Source organism: Solea solea, chromosome 7, assembly GCF_958295425.1.
Source record: "Solea solea chromosome 7, fSolSol10.1, whole genome shotgun sequence".
In the NCBI taxonomy this organism is placed as follows: Eukaryota; Metazoa; Chordata; class Actinopteri; order Pleuronectiformes; family Soleidae; genus Solea; species Solea solea.
Window position 1 is genome coordinate 29,741,451 of NC_081140.1, and position 24,237 is coordinate 29,765,687.

The window sequence follows — 24,237 nt, forward strand, 5'->3', positions numbered from 1 at the left end:
TGATGGTGATGATGATGATTATGTCAATGATGAAGATGAAGATTATGATGAATATAATGTTAAAGAATGTTGATGATGATGAAGATGATGATGATGAAGACGATTATGAATATGATGATAAAGAAAGTTAATAATGATGATGATGATGATGATGATGATGATGAAGATGATGATGAATGTAATGTTAAAGAATGTTAATGATGAAGAAGATGATGATGATGATGGTGATGATGTTAAAGAATGTTAATGATGACGAAGATGATGGTGATGATGAAGATGAGAGGGTGAGACTTATTATTTATAACATGTTTGAATCAAACTGAGTCAGTTTGATTCAAACATGTTATAAATAATAAGTTGCACCCTCTCATCTTCATCTCCTCAGTCTCATCCTCTCATCTCCACAGTCTCATCTTCTCATCGCCCCAGCCTCATCCTCTCATCTTCTCTGTCTCATCCTCTCATCTTCATCTCCTCAGTCTCATCCTCCCATCTTCATTGCCTCAGTCTCATCCTCTCATCTTCATTGCCTCAGTCTCATCCTCTCATCTTCATCTCCTTAGTCTCATCCTATCATCTTCATTGCCTCAGTCTCATCCTCTCATCTCCTCAGTCACATTCTCTCATCTTCATCTCTACAGTCTCATCCTCTCATCTCCGCTGTATATGTCCCTCTGCTTCTGTCCCACCACAAGGGTGTTTGTCCCCTTGTGTCTGTCCTCTTGTGTCTGTCAAAAATGAAATTTTTGTGAATATTTTTAATATAATCTACTGAAGATTATTCTATATCCGTTGATTTAAAAAATAAACCGTGAGTAAAACCAAAAACAATATTCATGCACATGCTGAAAAATCACACTTAGTGAAGCTGCGGTTAGAAAACATCCTGTCATAACTACGCCGAACCACACGGCGGCGCGCCACAGCAGCACAGGCACTCAGCCTCCTGTAGGCTCCTCCCCACGGGGGCGGGGCGACAAATATGTCAACAACATGCCGGACGGTTCAGAGAGACCGAGAAGGGAGAGAGACAGAGAAGTGAGAGAGACACAGACCGTGAACGTGGTTTCTGTCGTCTCACAGTTTGTTGATGACAATTTAACGGTTGTTCGGGTAAGAAGAAAAAAACATGACAAGGATTTAATAATACTCACGTTAATGTTAATAATACTCACGTGACTGTCAATCATACTCACGTCAATGTTAATAATACTCATTCTACTGTCAATAATACTCACGTTAATGTTAATAATACTCACGTTAATGTTAATAATACTCACGTTACTGTTAATAATACTCACGTTAATGTTAATAATACTCACGTTACTGTCAATAATACTCACGTTAATGTTAATACTCACGCTAATGTTAATAATACTCATGTTACTGTTAATAATACTCACGCTAATGTTAATAATACTCATGTTACTGTTAATAATACTCACGCTAATGTTAATAATACTCATGTTACTGTTAATAATACTCATGTTACTATTAATAATACTCATGTTACTGTTAATAATACTCACGCTAATGTTAATAATACTCATGTTACTGTTAATAATACTCATGTTACTATTAATAATACTCATGTTACTGTTAATAATACTCACGCTAATGTTAATAATACTCATGTTACTGTTAATAATACTCACGCTAATGTTAATAATACTCATGTTACTGTTAATAATACTCACGCTAATGTTAATAATACTCATGTTACTGTTAATAATACTCACGCTAATGTTAATAATACTCATGTTACTGTTAATAATACTCATGTTACTATTAATAATACTCATGTTACTGTTAATAATACTCACGCTAATGTTAATAATACTCATGTTACTATTAATAATACTCACTTCTCTCTCATGTGTCTCTCATGTGTCTCTCATGTCTCTGGCATGTGTCTCTCATGTTTTTCTCATGTCTCTGTCATGTGTCTCTCATGTCTCTGTCATAATAATAATAATAATACATTTTATTTGTAACGCACTTTATATTCTAAAAAATGTGTCTCTCGTGTCTCTCTCATGTGTCTCTCATGTGTCTCTCATGTCTCTCATGTGTCTCACAGAACATCAGCACTGGTCTTGTGATTGCTGGTGTCGTCCTCATAGGCAGAAGCATCAAACTGGTGAGTCGCTGACTGATGACATCATACACTCACGTCTAGATTTCTATAAATCATAATTTTCCTTCTTCTTCTTCTTCTTCAGACGACCAAATTTAAGTCAGCATCTGAGATTCCTGCTCGTTTCATTGAGAGAAACGTCAGCCTTCGAGGGAAAGTTCACTCTGTCACAGAAGAAGGAGGAGTCAAAGTGGAACATGTTCCCATTCATGTTCCTGTGCTCTCACCTTTACTCTCAAAGACACATCAGGGTCAACTTTTACTCACTTTATTCAACTACAACAAACACATTTTAGATTCACATCATCATTAGAACGTTGTCTTCTCTGTGTCTTTGCTCATCCTCAGGTGCGTCTTCCTCGTCTCTGCTGCTGGTGCGTCTGGCAGGAGTGGACGTAACCACAGAGGGGAGGACGTGGCTGCAGCAGAACCTGGTTCCAGCTCACACTGTCTGGCTGAAGCTGATCAGCTGTGAAGACGACGTCCTGCACTGTCTGCTGTCTCAGAGCAGAGTGAGACTTTCATTCATCCAACTGTAAATGTGTGAATATTATTCTATTATTCTATTCTGACACGTGTAATGCCTCTGTTGTCCAGCAGGGGTGGATGTGGAGCCGCTGTGTAAATGAACAGCTCCTCAGACTCGGTCTGGCTCGAACCGCTCCAGTTTCACTTCTGCCTGACTCTCGCTTCTACTGGCGTCTCCACAGACGACTGCACAGGGCAGAGGTCAGCGCCGAGAGGAAGGGGCGGGGCCTGTGGAAGGAGGACAGCCTATGGGAAAGAGCCGCCAATGCGGTCAGAGACAGTCCAGCCTTCAGACTGATGAGGAGCGTCTTTAAAAAATAAACCTTCATGAGTCCTCATTTATGGACACATGAATCCTCATTTATGGACACATGAAACAAAGTGTCACGTGCCACAGCTCAGGCAATAAAACTGATTTGATTTAAATAATTTATTTGATCCATGTTCGTCAAAGTCCATTTTCTTTACGTTAAGAAAAACAGTAAGTAACAAACATACATATATATGTATGTATATATATATATATATGTACATATATACACATGCAGTTACAGCATATACTGTATATGTACACAGTATGACAGTATACAATAACGTCTATAATAATAAACAGTGTAGACATTAAAATCAATCAAGTAATAATTAATTTTTACACAATATAAATGTTTTAATGTGTGTGTGTGTGTGATGGGGGCAGGGTATGTAAATGTGTGTGTGGGTGTTTTGGGGGGGGAGGGTGATGGGGGGTCCACTTGCCCCCACTCTAAAATCACTGTTGCCATAGAAACACCAAATGTGAAATACAAAGAGCCAAAGTCTCTTTATTGGCCTCAAACCCCATGGGATCCATACATGCTGTGTGTGTGTGTCTGTGTGCGTCTCTGTGTGTGTGTGTGTGTGTGTGTGTGCGCGCGTGTGTGTGTGTGTGTGTGTGTCTGCAGCATGTTTCACTGCAGAGAAGAGTTTGAAGCAGATTAGTGTTGAAGGAGGAGAGAGAGTGTGTGGGGGGGGGGGGCAGAGGGGCTAAAGGGGATTCTTTGGTTGTGAGCACAAAAGCAGAGTAGGAGGAGTTAGAGTAGGAGGAGTCAAATTGAGAGAGCAGCTGATGAATGGACAGGTCTCTTTGTTGTGTAAATGTCAGCAGTGAGAGTTTGAGCCTCGGCTGCTCTGATTGGTCGACTGATTTAAACTGTAAGTGCATTTAGAGCCACAGTTTAAACTGTCACAGAGAGAGAGAGGGAAAACACGGCTCAGGTTTCTGTCCCTCACAACATCACTGTGAGTGCTGCAGTACCTATGCCAGGCCTGTGTGTGCCACTGTGACGCTGCACATGCACTCTTTACAAACTTTCATTTTCTTACATAAACTTTATTTATATATATATATATATATAAACGTTACAACGTAAACACCCCAGAAACAGAGACGGAATAAAGAAAGTCAGGAAAATAAAATTCATCATAAAAAAACAAAAAAAAAATGTTTGCGCATTCTTCTGAAGTCATTCTGAACATGACATCATTTAATTATATAGATTTAGATTGTTAGTGTAACTGCACCTTTAGTCTGGAAACATGTGATCAATAATACACTTTCTAATTGTTCCTCTGAAATCCACTCCAGCCTTTCCCTCATACTCTGGTCCCACAGCAGCATCAGTGGGACCAGAGTATCACTCACTCACTCACTCATTCACTCACTCACTCAGAGACAGAGCAGTGGAGTTGTTGTGGACCATGTGCAGCAGTTTTTCAGACGTTCACAGTGAGAGGATTACTGAGGAGACGTGGATTCACCCTCTCACACTGAAGTGAGTGACTTTGTTTCTGTGACTGTGATAAAGTGATAAAGTGCTGAGTCACTCTCAGCTGTTGTTAGGAAACTGTACATAGTAACCAGTCACACACGTGCACCTGTGAAACCTGATGAACGGATGAATAAGTGCATGATGTCATCTTCACTCTGTTTATTCTCAACAACTAAAAAACTCATCACTCTCATTCATGTTTGTCATCTTCCTTTAGTTTGTCTGTTTGTTTGTGTGTTACTACGCTCAGTGATTCAGACTGTAAAGTTCTGGTTCAGTTCTGGTTCATGTGTTCATTTGAGGAGCAGAACAAAGGCCTTCAGCCTTTATTTCTGAGAAAGAGTGATGCACGAGTGTGTGTGTGTCCCATGGTGTGAAACACAAAGACATTTAAAGAGACTGAGGTTAGTCCTTTATGTCTCAGCACCACAGTTCTCTGTGTCTCCTCTGTGTCTCCTCCGTGTCTCCTCCGTGTCTCCTTCATGTCTCCTCCGTGTCTCCTTCATGTCTCCTCAGTGTCACAGGAACCTGAACTGAGGTTTCAAACTCGTAGAAGCCTCATCAAACCCTGACATGAGATTCTAAGATGGCTGCCACTCTCTCAAACTCTGCTCCTGTTATTCATCCTTTCACTTTGTTTCACAGTAAATCTGTTGTTCACACACAACTGCTTCATTTGCTGTGTGTGTGACCGGAGAAGTTCTCCATGTCTGAGGACCGGAGAAGTTCTCCATGTCTGAGGACCGGAGAAGTTCTCCATGTCTGAGGACAGGAGAAGTTCTACATGTCTGAGGACCGGAGAAGTTCGCCATGTCTGAGGACAGGAGAAGTTCTACATGTCTGAGGACCGGAGAAGTTCTCCATGTCTGAGGACAGGAGAAGTTCTCCATGTCTGAGGACCGGAGAAGTTCTCCATGTCTGAGGACAGGAGAAGTTCTACATGTCTGAGGACCGGAGAAGTTCTCCATGTCTGAGGACAGGAGAAGTTCTACATGTCTGAGGACCGGAGAAGTTCTCCATGTCTGAGGACCGGAGAAGTTCTCCATGTCTGAGGACAGGAGAAGTTCTACATGTCTGAGGACCGGAGAAGTTCTCCATGTCTGAGGACAGGAGAAGTTCTACATGTCTGAGGACCGGAGAAGTTCTCCATGTCTGAGGACAGGAGAAGTTCTCCATGTCTGCTCCTGTAGTTCTCCGTGCCTCTCAGAAGTTTATCAGGAGCTTCTTTGTTTTAAAATCAAAATTCAATCATCAGCCATCTAATTCAGTGTTTTTCAACAGTTTCATAATGACAACAGTTTCTGATTAACACCTGTGTGTGTGTGTGTGTGTGTGTGTGTGTGCGTAGAGGAATGTATCAGCTGTAAAGTGACTCCTGTGGATCAGTGTCAGGATCGGTTGCTGGTGTCGGTTTGTAACAGTGGAAACCTTAGAACCCTGCTGGTGTTTGTACGTGTGTGTGTGTGTGTGTGTGTGTGAGAGAGGTTGTGGGTTTAAAACCTGGCCGTGAATGTGTTTCTGAACAAACAAGTTGCTCCTGATAGGTACACTGTATGAATGTGTGAGTGAATGGGTATGAATGGGTGAATGATGTGGTTCCTCATCAGTTAATGATGCTCATGTCTTATTATAATCTGAATAAGCCAGTTAAATGTTGTATTTATAAATGAAACAGGTTCAGCTAGGGTCAGAGGTCAGAGGTCGGTGGGGCTCATTAACAAACGACTGTGACGTCATAATTTTTTCACTTTTTATTTATTTATTTATTTATGAACAGTATCAGTAAGGACTCACTGTCACTCACTGATTCATTCGAGAAAATTAGCACCAGATGAACACATGCTTTATATAAAAATTGTGTAACTTCTTTGTCTTTTCTTCCTGTTTTTAATGTATTTAAAAAACTCAGTAAACAAATATAAACCTGAATTATCACAACTGTTCACTCTGTCCACACTGCTCAGTGTTAATAAAGTTTTCTCATGTTCATATAATCGTCTCTCTGATCTTTAATTTAGTCTCTGTTATCAAAACAGTCATCACACACACACACACACACACCAGAGGGTACAGTGTTTTAAAAGGAGGCGGAGTCACAACAAAGATCTTCCAGCCCATAGATACTTGACCTATGACCCTCTGGACCAGACAGTAGCCTCTGCTGGCACCACCACGTGTGTGTGTGTGTGTGTGTGTGTGTGTGTGTGTGTGTGTGTGTGTGTGTGAGGTGGACAAGCGACAGCTGTGGAAACAGGAGACAGACAGACAGACAGACAGACAGACAGACAAGCCTCAGAGAAAAGAGTGATGAAGAGGAAGTTTTGTGTAAAAATGAAGAGACACGGAGACAATTAAAGTCTGTCTGTCTGTCTGGCTGTCTGTCTGTCTGTCTGAGTGTCTCACTGACTTTTGCTCCTGCTTGAATAAATAAACCTGATGAAATCATGTTTTCTCCTCTCAGGTGATCTGTTACTGTCTGTCTGTCTGTCATCATGAGCTCGTGGGTCGTGAAGAACAGAAAAGATCCTCAGTACAGACGACACTTTCTGACTGACAACAACAGCTATCAAGGTACGCACGCACACGCACACACGCACACGCACACGCACACGCACACACGCACACGCACACGCACGCACAGATACGAAGGAAAGTGTATGTCACAGAGTGAACAGCAGGGGGAGACTCGTCTCCACTCATGAGTCTGATTCTAAACATCAGTGAAAACGTGTGTGTTTGTATGTGTTCTCTATATTCATCACTTCATATAGATTCACATCTACACATGTTTTCTGTGATGATGATTTCAAAAATCTGCTGTTTGTCTGATGATCCAGTGTGTGTGTGTGTGTGTGTGTGTGTGAGAGAGAGAGACATACTGTGTGTGTGTGAGAGAGAGAGAGAGAGAGAGAGAGAGAGAGACACTGTGTCTGTGTGTGTGTGTGTGTGTGAGAGAGAGAGAGAGAGAGAGAGAGAGAGAGAGAGACATACTGTGTGTGTGTGAGAGAGAGATACACTGTGTCTGTGGGGGTGTGAGAGAGAGAGAATCAGCTTATGGTGGTTCCTCAGTGAGGACAGTGTGTGCGCGCTCAGACTGGGGATGAGAGCGCAGCAGCAGCAGCAGCTTCTACAGCAGCAGCAGCAGCAGCAGCTTCTACAGCAGCAGCAGCAGCAGCAGCTTCTACAGCAGCAGCTTCTTCAACAGCTTCAGCAGCAGCAGCAGCTTCAGCTTCAGCAGCAGCAGCAGCTTCTACAGCAGCAGAAGAATCATGTCGTGCTTCATGTGAAGGTTGTTAGTGTTGGTGGAGAAACGTGTGGTTGGTGTTCAGACTTGTTTTGGTGGAGGAACATGTTGTCAGGAGCACATGGAGGGAGATGGTGAGAACACCTTCAATCCTCAATGGCAGAACTTGAAGTTTGTAGAAACCTGAACCTGGAGAGGGGTGAGTTTTTCCTCCTGTCAATCATTTCATCACTTTTGTTTTTTTTCTGTCGGAATTTTCTGACAATGATTCAGTGAAAATTGAAGAAGAAGCTTCAACCAGCAGTCTATTCCTCATCCTGTCATAGAATATCATCATCCTGTCATAGATGATCCTCATCATGGCATAGATGATCCTCATCCTGTCATAGAAGATCCTCATCCTGTCATAGATTATCCTCATCATGGCATAGATGATCCTCATCCTGTCATAGAAGATCATCATCCTGTCATAGATGATCCTTATCATGGCATAGATGATCCTCATCCTGTCATAGAAGATCCTCATCCTGTCATAGATTATCCTCATCATGGCATAGAAGATCCTCATCCTGTCATAGAAGATCATCATCCTGTCATAGATGATCCTCATCATGGCATAGATGATCTTCATCCTGTCATAGAAGATCCTCATCCTGTCATAGAAGGTCCTCATCCTGTCATAGAAGGTCCTCATCTTGTCATAGATGATCCTCATCCTGTCATAGATGGTCCTCATCCTGTCATAGATGGTCTTCATCCTGTCATAGAAGGTCCTCATCCTGTCATAGATGATCCTCATCCTGTCATAGATGGTCTTCATCCTGTCATAGATGATCCTCATCCTGTCATAGATGGTCTTCATCCTGTCATAGAAGGTCCTCATCCTGTCATAGATGGTCCTCATCCTGTCATAGAAGGTCCTCATCCTGTCATAGATGGTCCTCATCCTGTCATAGATGGTCTTCATCCTGTCATAGATGATCCTCATCATGTTAGATGATTGGCAGACAGCAGTTGATGGACAGTGTGCTGTGGTTCTGTATTTCTTGTACCTGTTGTCCATGTTGATGAGACATTAGATGGACATGTCTCTTGTGGTTGTTGTGTTGTCCACCAACAGTCCTGCAGTTTATCCGTTGTCTTCTTCTACTTCAGGGTCAAAGACCGGGGAGGACATGTTGTCTGTGTCCAGTCTGACTAAGTGTTTACATGCAGGAGTAATCAGACTATGAATCACATGATCCTGTTAGTCAGACTAACATGTCTTAGTCTGACTAAAATCAGACTTTTAACATGAATGTAAACACACTGTCATGGTGTTGTTCATCCACCTTCTACCACTTTATCCTCCACATGAGGGCCACAGGGGGCGCTGTGCCAATCTCAGCTGATATAGGGCGATAGCCCCTGATAGTCGGGCCCACACCCTGATAGGGTTAGGGTTAAACACACACTATAACACACAATATAACACACACAGACACACACAGACTGTGGTTCAGTCCTGGTGTAAAATGATCTGCAGTCGTCACATGTTTATTTCTGAATCTGTGTTTTTCCTCCGTGGCTGCGTTCACTGATTTAATGAGATATCCCTCCTCTCATTCTCTCCTTCATCCTCTCTCCTTCATCTTCTCTCCTTCTCTCTTTCTCTCCTTCATCTTCTCTCCTTCTCTCTTTCTCTCCTTCATCTTCTCCTTCTCTCTAAGTAGAAACATTTCTCTTTCTAATTCATCTTTGTTAAAAGCTGCTTCTGTTTTCATTTGTCGGCTTCAGTGATGCTCGTTTAGAAGATCAATGTGTGTGTGTGTGTGTGTGTGTGTGTGTGTGCATCACTGATACAGCTGCTCATGTTTTGACAGTCAAGAGAGGAGGAGAAGCTTCAGAGAGGAGAAGCTTTAGTGAGGTTAAGCTTCAGTGAGGAGAAACTTCAGTGAGGAGAAGCTTCAGTGAGGAGAAGCTTCAGAGAGGAGAAGCTTTAGTGAGGAGAAGCTTCAGAGAGGAGAAGCTTTAGTGAGGAGAAGCTTCAGAGAGGAGAAACTTCAGTGAGGAGAAGCTTCAGAGAGGAGAAGCTTTAGTGAGGTTAAGCTTCAGTGAGGAGAAGCTTCAGTGAGGAGAAGCTTCAGTGAGGAGAAGCTTCAGAGAGGAGAAGCTTTAGTGAGGAGAAGCTTCAGAGAGGAGAAGCTTCAGTGAGAAAGGCTCCAGAGAGGAGAAGCTTCAGTGAGGAGAAGCTCCAGAGAGGAGAAGCTTCAGAGAGGAGAAACTTCAGTGAGGAGAAGCTTCAGTGAGGAGGAACTTCAGTGAGGATAAACTTCACTGAGGAGAAGCTTCAGTGAGAAAGGCTCCAGAGAGGAGAAGCTCCAGAGAGAAGAAGCTTCAGTGAGGAGAAGCTTCAGTGAGGAGAAGCTCCAGAGAGGAGAAGCTTCAGTGAGGAGAAGCTTCAGAGAGGAGAAGCTCCAGAGAGGAGAAGCTCCAGAGAGAAGAAGCACCAGAGATGAGAAACTTCAGTGAGGAGAAGCTTCAGTGAGGAGAAGCTTCAGTAAAGAGAAACTTCAGTGAGGAGAAACTTCAGTGAGGAGAAGCTTCAGTGAGGAGAAGCTTCAGTGAGGAGAAGCTCCAGAGAGGAGAAACTTCAGTGAGAAAGGCTCCAGAGAGGAGAAGCTCCAGAGAGGAGAAGCCTCAGTGAGGAGAAGCTTCAGTGATGAGAAGCTTCAGTGAGGAGAAGCTTCAGTGAGGAGAAGCTCCAGAGAGGAGAAACTTCAGTGAGAAAGGCTCCAGAGAGGAGAAGCTCCAGAGAGGAGAAGCCTCAGTGAGGAGAAACTTCAGTGAGGAGAAGCTTCAGTGAGGAGAAGCTTCAGTGAGGAGAAGCTCCAGAGAGGAGAAACTTCAGTGAGGAGAAGCTCCAGAGAGGAGAAACTTCAGTGAGGAGAAACTTCAGTGAGGAGAAGCTTCAGTGAGGAGAAGCTTCAGTGAGGAGAAGCTCCAGAGAGGAGAAACTTCAGTGAGAAAGGCTCCAGAGAGGAGAAGCTCCAGAGAGGAGAAGCCTCAGTGAGGAGAAGCTTCAGTGATGAGAAGCTTCAGTGAGGAGAAGCTTCAGTGATGAGAAGCTTCAGTGAGGAGAAGCTTCAGTGATGAGAAGCTTCAGTGATGAGAAGCTTCAGTGAGGAGAAGCTTCAGTGAGGAGAAGCTCCAGAGAGGAGAAACTTCAGTGAGGAGAAGCTTCAGTGAGGAGAAGCTCCAGAGAGGAGAAACTTCAGTGAGGAGAAGCTCCAGAGAGGAGAAGCCTCAGTGAGGAGAAGCTTCAGTGATGAGAAGCTTCAGTGAGGAGAAGCTTCAGTGAGGAGAAGCTCCAGAGAGGAGAAACTTCAGTGAGGAGAAGCTTCAGTGAGGAGAAGCTTCAGTGAGGAGAAGCTGAGTCCTCCTCAGTGAGCCTGCAGTTATACAATGAGTCAATGATTATTGGACTAAAACATTTCTGATATGATCACACACTCAAAACATCTATTTTTGTAAAATGCTGCCACTGACGTCTGTGACACGGATGTTAGAGGACGACTGACTGTAGCTCAACATTAAATAAAACCACCAACCTACTTTAATCTATCTGCCTCTTGTGGGTTGGGCTAATCCAAAATACTGAAAACTGGGGGGGGTGTTCTCTGAAGACACGCTGTGATCTGTGGAACAGGGGTGCTCTGAAAACACCCCCATTAGCACTTGGTACATTCCACCAGATGAAATCACATTAACCATAGACCGGGACTTTACAGCCCTAATGCGCACACACACACACACACACACGTAGAGTGAGTGGTATTAGGTTGTGGGTTTGATTCCTGGTCTAAGGGTTCTTGAGCAAAGACATTTAATAATCCCACGTCGCTCCTGACGGTGCCTCCTCCTGCTCCTCCTGCTCCTCCTCCTCCTGTTTTGTTAGTTATTTACTAAACAGAAACGTTTATGTATTCATATTCATCATGATAATAACATGAATGTGTGTGTGATCACGTGATCACACACATACTCCTTTGTGCTTCACATCAGATTAAAGTTGTTAATCTCTAAAAAAGTGTGGACATGAAACAGAGTTAATCTGTTTATTCTGGTTCTCAATGTCATAAAGGTTTTTAATGTGTGGTCAGACAGCAGAAAGCGCCCCCTCTGGCACACACAGGTACTACCTGAGAAACCTGTGTGTGTGTGTGTGTGTGTGTGTGAGACTCAGGATCTGCACTTAAATTTTACAGAAAACTAAAAAACAACTAGATTAAGATTATTTCTGACAGATTTCTCTTAATTTTTACTTCAGTGACAGTGACGTTATATTTGCAATAAAAATGAACTCAGAATGAATGAATGAAACAAAAAGTATAATTTGCAAAAATCGGTTGTTTATAAATAATAATTCTGATCATTAAAAATGTTAAATATTAAACAAGAGAGCGCCACCTGCTGGACAGTGTGCTACATGGAGCATGCACAAAAACTCGTGGCCCGCGGCCCACATGTGGCCCCTCACTTCATAGTTATTTTTATAAATCAAATCTAAAAATAAAACGTGATATTATTTAATCTCTTTTGTCCACTGAAGCTTGAGCGCCCCCTGCTGATGTGTGTGTTTAATCATTCATATATAAATGATATTTTGTATAAAGTTTGAAGTAAAGACTTTAAAAATCAGTTTTAGTGACTGAAGATTCTGAGAGTAAACATTTAAAAGCTTACGTAAACAAATCTTAATCTGACAATAAATGACATTATAATTATATAATAATAATAATTATTATTGTAAAAATTATAACTGATGAATCTTCTTTGTTTAATATTTATGTTTTATTTTCTTCTTCTGCAGAAGGAGACGCTCACTGATGAGACACACACAGTCTCTGTCTGTGTGTGTCTCATCAGTGAGACAGACAGAGAGACAGTCAGCTGTCCTCAGTGAAAGCAGCTCAGTGTTTCCTCACAGTCGCGTCTCTGTTTGTCTCTCAGCTGCTTCCTGAGACTCACGCTCACTTTTCACGTCTTCCTGAGAAAAGACGTGAAAAGTGAGACACCTGTCCCCTCTGTGTGTGTGTGTGTGTGTGTGTGCGTGCAGTGGAGCGATGCATGAGTGTGATGCAGTCTGGGACACAGATGGTGAAACTGAAACCAGGATCTAAAGCTCTGGTCAGACTTTTCTTCCTGGACGAACATCGTTCTTGTCTGCGATGGAAACCGTCACGAAAGAGCGAGAAAGCAAAGAGTAAGAAAATTATTATTATTATCACAATTATTATTACTGTTATTACAACATTATATATTTTAATTTCTTATCCAAACAAACACCCTCCTCTTGCTCCTCCTCCTCCTGCTCCTCCTCCTCAGTCACCATCGACTCTCTGTACAAAGTGACAGAGGGAGGACAGTCAGACGTCTTCCATCGTCACACAGACGCGACCTTTGACCCCGCCTGTTGCTTTACTGTTTACCATGGAAACCACATGGAGTCTCTGGACCTGGTCACGTCTAACGCAGACGAGGCCAGAACCTGGATCACTGGCCTGCAGTTCCTGATGGCGGGGATCAGTGACGAGGACTCGCTCGCCAAACGTCAGCGGACACACAACCAATATCCTTATCTTTAGATTTATATAATAACGTGTGTGTTGGTGAGGACAGATTTGTGTGTTTTCTTTAACGTGTGTTTGTGACGTGGATGAAACAAACATTTGAAGAAGCCGATAAAAACGGCGACGGCCTCCTGAACATCGAGGAAATTTACCAACTGCTGCACAAACTCAACGTTAATCTTCCTCGAAGGAAAGTCAAGCAGATGTTTCAGGTCAGTGACGTCAACACACAAACACCCAAACAAACTCACAAACACACACACACAACAGGAGGTCAAACAAAACAAAGTGAAAATAAAAGTTTTCAGTCAAATGTAAACAACAAGACGATCATGATGATCTCAGTATTTGGCAGAGCATCAGTTGGTGGATGTAGATAACAGCTCATTATCTGGCAGTCAGTGTGTTGGTGGATGTATAGAATAGCTCATTATGTGGCAGTCAGTCTGTCTGTGGATATAGATGACAGCACATTATTTTGCAGTCAGCTCAACAACCTGTTTTTGTGTCTATTTCTTCTCCATGTTCTCAGGAAGCTGACACGGACGACCAGCAGGGGACGCTAACGTACGACGAGTTCTCCGTCTTCTATAAAATGATGTCACTGAGACGCGACCTCTTCCTGCTGATGATGGCGCACAGCGACAGGAAGGACCACCTGACGGCCGAGGAGCTCGCCCACTTCCTGCGTAACGTGCAGAAGGTCAGAGGTCAAACAAGTAACTGACGACATGTGGCGTTAAATAAAGGTCATCACGGGTCAAATGTTTCCTCTGCAGATGATCGACGTCACTCCAGAGTTTGTCGCAGAAATCATCGACAAGTTTGAAGTTTCTGACGAAAACAAACAGAGAGGAGTTTTAGGCATCGAAGGTAAAAAATTCACTCATTTATCACTATTACTAATAATCATAATATTAACAATTATAATAATGAACATTTACATCTTTTACAAATATTAACAAACAAATATAATGTTTGTCCTCAGTGATTCTGATCAGTGGATTTATTTTCAGGTTTTACGAGTTTCATGCGCAGCCCGACGTGTGACGTCTTTAATCCTTTACATCACGAGGTCAATCAGGACATGGAGCAGCCGCTGTCCAACTACTTCATCGCCTCGTCTCATAACACGTACCTGACCGGAGACCAGCTTCTGTCCCACTCTAAGACAGACATGTACGCCTGGGTGCTGCAGTCCGGCTGCCGCTGTGTGGAGGGTGAGGACATGTTCACAGACAGATGAACACATGAATGTTTCCCATCTTCATTTCACCCTCTCTCTCTGTAGTGGACTGTTGGGATGGTCCTGATGGAGAACCTGTGGTCCAACATGGTTACACTCTGACCTCCAAGATCCCGTTCAAGTCTGTCATCGAGACCATCAATAAATATGCTTTCGTCAACAACCAGTGAGTCACTGTGTGTGTGTGTATGTGTGTCTGTGTGTGTGTCTGTGTGTGTGTGTGTGTCTATCTATGTGTGTGTGTCTGTCATAAAAAGCTGTAATATAAAACGCTCCGTTATAAAACACTATAATATAAAACGCTCTGTTATAAAAGCGCTGTAATATAAAACGCTCTGCTACAAAACGCTCTGTTATAAAACGCTCTCTTATAAAAACACCCTGTTATAAAACGCTCTGTTATAAAAGCGCTGTAATATAAAACGCTCTGCTACAAAACGCTCTGTTATAAAACGCTCTCTTATAAAAACACCCTGTTATAAAACGCTCTGTTATAAAACACTATAATATAAAACGCTCTGTTATAAAAACACTGTAATATAAAACACTCCCTTATAAAACACTCTTTTATAAAACGCTCTTTTATAAAACGCTCTGTTATAAAACGCTCTGTTATAAAACGCTCTGTTATAAAACACTCTGTTATAAAACGGCTCTAATATAAAACGCCCTGTTATAAAAACACTGTAATATAAATGCTCCATTATAAAACGCTGTAATATAAAACGCTCTGTTATAAAAACGCTCTGTTATTAAAACGCTCTGTTCTAATAACGCTCTGTTATAAAACGCTGTAATATAAAACGCTCCATTATAAAAACGCTGGAATATAAAACGCTCTGTTATAAAAACGCTCTCTTATTAAAACGCTCTCTTATTAAAACGCTCTGTTCTAAAAACGCTCTGTTATAAAACGCTGTAATATAAAACGCTCTGTTATAAAAACACTGTAATATAAAACGCTCCATTATAAAAACACTGTAATATAAAACGCTCTGTTATAAAAACGCTCTGTTATTAAAACGCTCTGTTCTAAAAACGCTCTGTTTTAAAACGCTGTTATAAAAACACTCTGTTATAAAAACACTGTAATATAAAACGCGCCATTGTAAAAACGCTGTAATTTAACACGCTCTGTTATAAAAATGCTCTGTTATAAAAACGCTCTGTTATAAAATGCTCTGTTATAAAACGCTGTAATATAAAACGCTCTGTTATAAAAACGCTCTGTTATAAAACGCTCTGTTATAAAAACGCTGTAATATAAAATGCTCTGTTATAAAAATGCTCTGTTATAAAATGCTCTGTTATAAAAACGCTGTAATATAAAATGCTCTGTTATAAAAAACACTCTGTTATAAAAACGCTGTAATATAAAACGCTCTGTTATAAAAACGCTGTAATATAAAATGCTCTGTTATAAAAACGCTCTGTTATAAAAACGCTCTGTTATAAAAACGCTGTGTTATAAAAAACACTCTGTTATAAAAACGCTGTAATATAAAACGCTCTGTTATAAAACCACTTGACTCATAAATATTATGTGTGTTCTGTTTAATAAAGACGTACACAATCTGTCATCAACTGCACATTCACTTTAAACATTTACCATTTTCAGGCTACTTTACTTCAAACTTTTTAAAATGAAATAATTTTTAATGAGAAAGTTGGTATCACTGTCGTCCACACTGTCCTCAAATGTGTCCAGTCTGAGTTTAGTCTGTTTAAATGAATGGAAGTCAATGCACAGTCCTGAGGAGAATAGCTGCACAAACCTTGTGTGTGTGTCTGTGTGTGTGTGTTCAGGTTCCCGGTGATTCTGTCCATAGAGAATCACTGTAACATCCAGCAGCAGAAGAAAATCGCTCAGTACCTGAGAGAAATCTTCTCAGACAAACTGGACGTGGGAGATTCACTGAGCAGAGACTCCAGGACTTTACCCAGTCCTCACAGCCTGCAGGGGAAGATCCTCATCAAAGTAACAACAACTACACAACAATGACAAAACTACACAACAACGTCACAACTACACAACAACGACACAACTACACAACAACGTCACAACTACACAACAACGACACAACTACACAACAACAACAACACAACTACACAATAACTACACAACTACACAACAACGACACAACTACACAATAACTACACTACGACACAACGTCACAACAACAACACAACTACACAACTACACAACAACTACACAACGACACAACTACACAACAATGACACAACGTCACAACTACACAACAACGACACAGCGACACAACTACACAATAACCACAAAACAGTGAGACACAGAGACAGTGAGACACAGAAGAGACAGTGAGACACAGAAGAGACAGTGAGACACAGAAGAGACAGTGAGACACAGAGACAGTGAGACACAGAGACAGTGAGAGACAGAGACAGAATGGCTGGACGAGCAAAAGCTTTCAGCATTTATAGATTAAATATCTTTTGGTTTTATGAGCTGAGTAAAGTCTCTGTCTTTGTGTCTTCACATGTCTGCAGAGACAAGGATGAGACAGTGAGAGACAGACACACGGAGATGAACTAGATTAATAAAGTAAAGTCTTTGTGTCTTCACTGTCACATGTCTGAAAGTGAAAGAGCATCATTGATTTTCTATAAAGCTCTTTACTCCTCCAACACTTTCCCTCCGTCTCTGCCCTCGTTTGAGATTCCTCAGAGACAGTGTCGTGTGTGTGTGTGTGTGTGTGCGTGTGTGTGTGTGTGTGTGTGTGTGTGTGTGTGTGAGAAGAGGTCACTGATGTGTGTGTGGATATTTTCATGTTCTTCTCTGCTGATGAAACACAAACGTTCTGCTCCACAGTCTGAACTCAGAATATAAGAAATAAACAAACATTTCTGAGCTGCTGGAAAATGATGTTAAACATATACATTTATATCTTCACTAAAAACAACAAATGCATTATTGTCAGTGTTGTGATTATATATTTGTCTAATTGTTGTTTTCTTCTTCCTCAGGGAAAACGTCTTCCTTCGTATTTGTCTGCAGACGCAGAAGAAGGAGAAGTTTCTGACGACGACAGCGCTGATGAGATCCAAGAAGATTTCAAACTGAAGAGCAGCAACGTGAGAACAACCAGACTGTATCTGCTCTTCATCATCATCATCTTTGTCTTTCACTTCCTCACTTTCCTCTCTTTTGTATATACACAACCAGTCTTTATTTTCATGTTTCCGTGCAGATTCTCACTGAAGCATCAGAACTATGAACACATATGGAATAATGTAGTAAAGATATTTCAGATGCTCTGATGACAGCTCTGCACACTCTTGAGCTTCATCAGGTCGTCACTGATATGGTTTTCCAACAGTCTGACCTTTAACCTTCACTCCCAAACCTGACTCTGACTGTGGAGGTCAGGTGACTGTGGAGGTCAGGTGACTGTGGAGGTCAGATGACTGTGGAGGTCAGATCACTGTGGAGGTCAGGTGACTGTGGAGGTCAGATGACTGGAGGTCAGGTGACTGTGGAGGTCAGATCACTGTGGAGGTCAGATGACTGTGGAGGTCAGATCACTGTGGTGGTCAGATGACTGTGGAGGTCAGATCACTGTGGAGGTCAGATGACTGTGGAGGTCAGATCATTGTGGAGATCAGGTGACTGTGGAAGTCAGATCACTGTGGAGGTCAGATGACTGTGGAGGTCAGATCACTGTGGAGGTCAGATGACTGTGGAGGTCAGGTGACTGTGGAGGTCAGATGACTGTGGAGGTCAGATGACTGTGGAGGTCAGATCACTGTGGAGGTCAGATGACTGTGGAGGTCAGGTGACTGTGGAGGTCAGATCACTGTGGAGGTCAGGTGACTGTGGAGGTCAGATGACTGTGGAGGTCAGATCACTGTGGAGGTCAGGTGACTGTGGAGGTCAGATGACTGGAGGTCAGGTGGCTGTGGAGGTCAGGTGACTGTGGAGGTCAGGTGACTGTGGAGGTCAGATCACTGTGGAGGTCAGGTGACTGTGGAGGTCAGATCACTGTGGAGGTCAGGTGACTGTGGAGGTCAGATCACTGTGGAGGTCAGGTGACTGTGGAGGTCAGGTGACTGTGGAGGTCAGATGACTGTGGAGGTCAGATCACTGTGGAGGTCAGGTGACTGTGGAGGTCAGGTGACTGTGGAGGTCAGATCACTGTGGAGGTCAGGTGACTGGAGGTCAGATCACTGTGGAGGTCAGATGACTGTGGAGGTCAGTTGACTGGAGGTCAGATGACTGTGGAGGTCAGATGACTGTGGAGGTCAGATGACTGTGGATGTCAGGTGACTGTGGAGGTCAGATGACTGTGGAGGGCAGATCACTGTGGAGGTCAGTTGACTGGAGGTCAGATGACTGTGGAGGTCAGTTGACTGGAGGTCAGTTGACTGGAGGTCAGATGACTGTGGAGGTCAGGTGACTGTGGTGGTCAGATGACTGTGGAGGTCAGATCACTGTGGAGGTCAGATCACTGTGGAGGTCAGGTGACTGTGGAGGTCAGATCACTGTGGAGGTCAGGTGACTGTGGAGGTCAGATGACTGTGGAGGTCAGGTGACTGTGGAGGTCAGGTGACTGTGGAGGTCAGATCACTGTGGAGGTCAGTTGACTGGAGGTCAGATGACTGTGGAGGTCAGATGACTGTGGAGGTCAGATGACTGTGGATGTCAGGTGACTGTGGAGGTCAGATCACTGTGGAGGTCAGATCACTGTGGAGGTCAGTTGACTGGAGGTCAGATGACTGTGGAGGTCAGTTGACTGGAGGTCAGTTGACTGGAGGTCAGATGACTGTGGAGGTCAGTTGACTGGAGGTCAGTTGACTGGAGGTCAGATGACTGTGGAGGTCAGGTGACTGTGGTGGTCAGATGACTGTGGAGGTCAGATCACTGTGGAGGTCAGATGACTGTGGAGGTCAGGTGACTGTGGAGGTCAGGTAACTAGAGGTCAGATGACTGTGGAGGTCAGATCACTGTGGAGGTCAGATGACTGTGGAGGTCAGGTGACTGTGGAGGTCAGATCACTGTGGAGGTCAGATGACTGTGGAGGTCAGGTGACTGTGGAGGTCAGGTAACTAGAGGTCAGATGACTGTGGAGGTCAGATCACTGTGGAGGTCAGATCACTGTGGAGGTCAGATGACTGTGGAGGTCAGGTGACTGTAGTGGTCAGATGACTGTGGAGGTCAGAGGACTGTAGTGGTCAGATGACTGTGGAGGTCAGATCACTGTGGAGGTCAGGTGACTGTGGTGACTGTGGAGGTCAGGTGACTGTGGTGGTCAGGTGACTGTGGAGGTCAGGTGACTGTGGTGGTCAGGTGACTGTGGAGGTCAGGTGACTGTGGAGGTCAGGTGACTGTGGTGGTCAGGTCATGTGACACAGCACTCCATCTCTCTCCTTCCACAGCCTGCAGGTGTGTTTGGGCTCATTGTCCTGTTGAAAAATAAATGATGATGATGATGGGATGGCGTGATGCTGCAGGATGCCCTGGTCGCCATGCTAGTTCAGTGTGAGCAGCAAAGCCCCGCCCACACATCACAACTCCTCCTCCTCCATGCTTCAGGGTGGGAACCATGCATGTAGAGACCATCGTTCACCTGCGTCACACAAACACACGGCGGGTGGAACCAAACATCTCTAATTTGGACTCACATTTTCACTCATGTCCATTGTTTGTGTTTCTGACCCAAACAAATCTCTTGTGGTTTTTGAGCAGCTGTTTGACCATAAAGGCCTGATTCACATAGTCTCCTCTGAACTCTGTGTGGCATTCCTCTGGGCTCTAATCTGAGCTCTAATCTGAGCTCTAATCTGAGCTGCTGCTGATGAACTCTTGGTCTACCTCTCCTGGGCTGGTCCTGAAAACCATGTCAGTGACGACATCATGAAGCTCATCGAGACAGAGAAGGCCAAGAGTTTATACATACATACATTTATTTATTTATTTGTATATCTTTATTTAAACAAAGGTTTGCACACAGTGCACGTGCAGTGTCTTCTTCTACATGTTTACTGGATTTGTGTGGCAGCTACACAGCGCCACATACAGGCCGAACACATGTAGTGTTTGTTTTTATCAGACAACAGTAACGTGACAGGTCCTGGTCTCTGTGGCAGGGTAACGGTCACCACCAGGTGGAGTCTCACATCCGGAACAAACTGGACTCTCTACTGAAGGAATCTCGCATCGGAGACAAAGAGGATTCTGACAGTTTCAGCATCCGAGCTCTGCTGCGAGCCACACACCAGGGTCTACACAAGAACCTGCGGCAGGTAACGCACACACACACACACACACACACCAGGGTCTGCACAAGAACCTGCGGCAGGTAACACACACACACACACACACACACACCAGGGTCTGCACAAGAACCTGCGGCAGGTAACACACACACACACACACACACACAAACACACACACACACACACCAGGGTCTGCACAAGAACCTGCGGCAGGTAACACACACACACACACACACACACCAGGGTCTGCACAAGAACCTGCGGCAGGTAACACACACACACACACACACACACACCAGGGTCTGCACAAGAACATGCGGCAGGTAACACACACACACACACACACACACACACACACACACACACACACACACACCAGGGTCTGCACAAGAACCTGCGGCAGGTAACACACACACACACACACACACACACACACCAGGGTCTGCACAAGAACCTGCGGCAGGTAACACACACACACACACACACACACACACACACACACACCAGGGTCTGCACAAGAACCTGCGGCAGGTAACACACACACACACACACACACACACCAGGGTCTGCACAAGAACCTGCGGCAGGTAACACACACACACACACACACACACCAGGGTCTGCACAAGAACCTGCGGCAGGTAACACACACACACACACCAGGGTCTGCACAAGAACCTGCGGCAGGTAACACACACACACACACACACACACACCAGGGTCTGCACAAGAACCTGCTGCAGGTAACACACACACACACCAGGGTCTGCACAAGAACCTGCGGCAGGTAACACACACACACACACACACACACACACTGATGACATCACAGAGCAGCTCTGAGAAAACAACAACAATCATCCAAACCATGTGACCAGGACATATTTAATATTTCAGTTTGCTGCTTCTTCCCCTCGATCTATTTTTAGAATCTCCACTTTCCTTTTCCTTCTTCCTCCTGATTTCTCTCCGTGCTTCATCTTCCTGTCGTTGTTCTGTCTTTTCTTCACTTCCTCTCACATCCATGCTCTGCTTTATTGGACGATGTGTGTCGCTGCTTTCCAGCTCCTGAGCTTCAGGGTTTAAGTGACTCACACACACGCAGACACACACATACAAGCACGCACACTCACACATGCGCACACACACACACACACACACACACTGATGGTGTTCTCTCTCCTCCAGAGCTCCAGAGGAGTTCTGAAGAAATCCCAGAGCAGATCATTCATCACGACGCTCAAACAGAAGGTGAAAGATAACGTTTTCTGTTCATCATAAAACTGGGTTCAAAACTAACATTAACTAAAGACACACTACACCTTATAGATGTTATAGTTATAGATGTTATAGTTATAGTTATAGATGTTATAATTATAGATGTTATAGTTATATATGTTATAGTTATAGTTATATATGTTATAGTTATAGATGTTATAATTATAGATGTTATAGTTATATATGTTATAGTTATAGTTATAGTTATATATGTTATAGTTATAGTTATAGATGTTATAGTTATATATGTTATAGTTATAGTTATAGTTATATATGTTATAGTTATAGTTATAGATGTTATAGTTATAGTTATATATGTTATAGTATTAGATGTTATAGTTATAGATGTTATAATTATAGATGTTATAGTTATATATGTTATAGTTATAGATGTTATAGTTATAGATGTTATAATTATAGATGTTATCTTTATAGATGTTGTAGTTATAGATGTTATAGTTATATATGTTATAGTTATATGTTATAGTTATAGATGTTATAGTTATAGTTAAAGATGTTATATTTATAGATGTTATAGTTATAGATGTTAGATGATAGTTTATTTCAAACACATGGTCACATGATTGAAAAGCAGTAAACAGAAACTTATATATTTTATATATATACAGTATATAATATATATGTGTGTATATATACTATATACTGTATGTAATATTTATTATAACGACTTATCTCATCACCAAATATTTTCATATTTACAGTATTTTATATAATAAAACTTTGTCCATCGCTGTCTATTGGATTAAACTGCTGTTCTTCATCCTTATATTTATTTACATTTTTATCATCATCAGGATTAGCATCATCTGGATTAGTATCATCTGGATTAGCATAATCCGGATTATCATAATCAGGATTAGCATAATCTGGATCATCATAATCAGGGTTATTATTATCATTAGGATTAGCATCACCAGGATTATCCTCATCAGGATTAGCATCATCCAGATTATCATCATCAGGATTAGCATAATTTGGTTTAGCATCACCAGGATTATCATAATCCGGATTAGCATCCCCGGGATTATCATCATTAGGATTAGCATCATCCAGATTATCATCATCATCCGGTTTACCATCATCCAGATTATCATCATCAGGATTAGCTGGAGCAAGCTGGTTAGCATGCTAACTGTAGTCAACATTTTTATTATTATTTAATCTCTGAAGCAGAAATATTGACTCACTTCTCCTTTAAAATCATGTGAGTTTTTCCATAACTTCAACTGTGAATGAATTATTTACATGTGTGATGTTTATGCTCTAAACTGCTGCTTCAGGCAAATCACATATAAATAAATGAATTCAATTCATTCATTCATTTGAACCACATTCTTACATTTATATCATCTGATTTTACAGGATATTATTATAGTTTGAACAGTGTGTGTCTGTGTGTGTTTGTGTGTGTCTGTGTGTGTGTGTTCATTCCTCCACTTGCTTCTTTTTTTACCCCCTCCCTCCCTCCCTCCCTCGTCTCCTCTTCATTGTTACAGATCATGTTCCTCCCACGTGTGTGTGCATGTGTGTGTATGTGTGTGTGAGGCTGTTTAAAGCGTGTAATTACTGCAGTGTCCTCGTCCGCTTCTCACTTTAGCTCTAAAGACACACACACACACACACACACACACAGAATAATACAGTTAGTGTATTTTCATTCATCTGTTACATAAAATGTCAGAAAGAAAATGTTTCTTGTTTTTTTAAAAACAGAAATATTCACATTTGTAAAATAAAACAGTCAATGTAATAACAAGTTTGAACTTGTTTGTGTATTTTCACAGAGACATTCCAAATCCAGACTGTCCTGCCAAAGTGTGGACAAGGATGAGGACAGTGACGACAGATGTGGGACGGAGGCTGGAGGACAATTGAACAGGTGACCTTTAATCTGCTATACTATAGCAGAGTATAGCAAATTATAGAAGAGTATAGTAGATTATAACAGATTATACATCATTATTCTTTATTCTCTGTCTCTTGTTTCTGTTTCTGTGCACATTTTTCTCTCCAACCCATTTTCAGTGGACGAGCTTCGTCTCTTTGTTCCTGTTGTATATATTTAAATATTCCTGTCCTCAGGATGTGACTGTCACTGTGTGTGTGTGTGCGTG

General features: G+C 42.5%; 2 protein-coding genes across 4 annotated transcripts in view; both read left to right on the top strand.

Moving 5' to 3' along the window:
- Positions 1–981: 981 nt before the first annotated feature.
- c18h3orf33 (c18h3orf33 homolog (H. sapiens)) lies at positions 982–3,296 on the top strand. Its single transcript, XM_058633389.1, has 5 exons — positions 982–1,113; positions 2,081–2,140; positions 2,223–2,388; positions 2,486–2,649; positions 2,738–3,296. Exons 1-5 carry the CDS (start codon positions 994–996, stop codon positions 2,984–2,986), a joined length of 759 nt encoding a protein of 252 aa, XP_058489372.1. The 5' UTR covers positions 982–993; the 3' UTR covers positions 2,987–3,296.
- A 392-nt stretch (positions 3,297–3,688) lies between these two features.
- Positions 3,689–24,237, top strand: part of plch1 (phospholipase C, eta 1) — a 28,868-nt gene continuing 8,319 nt past the window's right edge. The window contains exons 1-14 of one of the 3 annotated variants that reach the window (XM_058633383.1): positions 3,689–4,476; positions 6,935–7,044; positions 12,816–12,962; positions 13,085–13,328; positions 13,412–13,541; positions 13,862–14,032; positions 14,109–14,202; positions 14,346–14,549; positions 14,621–14,741; positions 16,382–16,553; positions 17,576–17,683; positions 20,696–20,851; positions 22,013–22,075; positions 23,908–24,002. In XM_058633383.1, coding sequence (XP_058489366.1) covers positions 6,966–7,044; positions 12,816–12,962; positions 13,085–13,328; positions 13,412–13,541; positions 13,862–14,032; positions 14,109–14,202; positions 14,346–14,549; positions 14,621–14,741; positions 16,382–16,553; positions 17,576–17,683; positions 20,696–20,851; positions 22,013–22,075; positions 23,908–24,002 — 1,784 coding nt within the window. In that variant the 5' untranslated portion in view covers positions 3,689–4,476; positions 6,935–6,965. Of the gene's footprint in view, positions 4,477–6,934; positions 7,045–7,569; positions 7,917–12,815; positions 12,963–13,084; positions 13,329–13,411; positions 13,542–13,861; positions 14,033–14,108; positions 14,203–14,345; positions 14,550–14,620; positions 14,742–16,381; positions 16,554–17,575; positions 17,684–20,695; positions 20,852–22,012; positions 22,076–23,907; positions 24,003–24,237 lie in introns of those variants that run through there. The other 2 variants (XM_058633384.1, XM_058633385.1) reach the window with 2 other exon arrangements.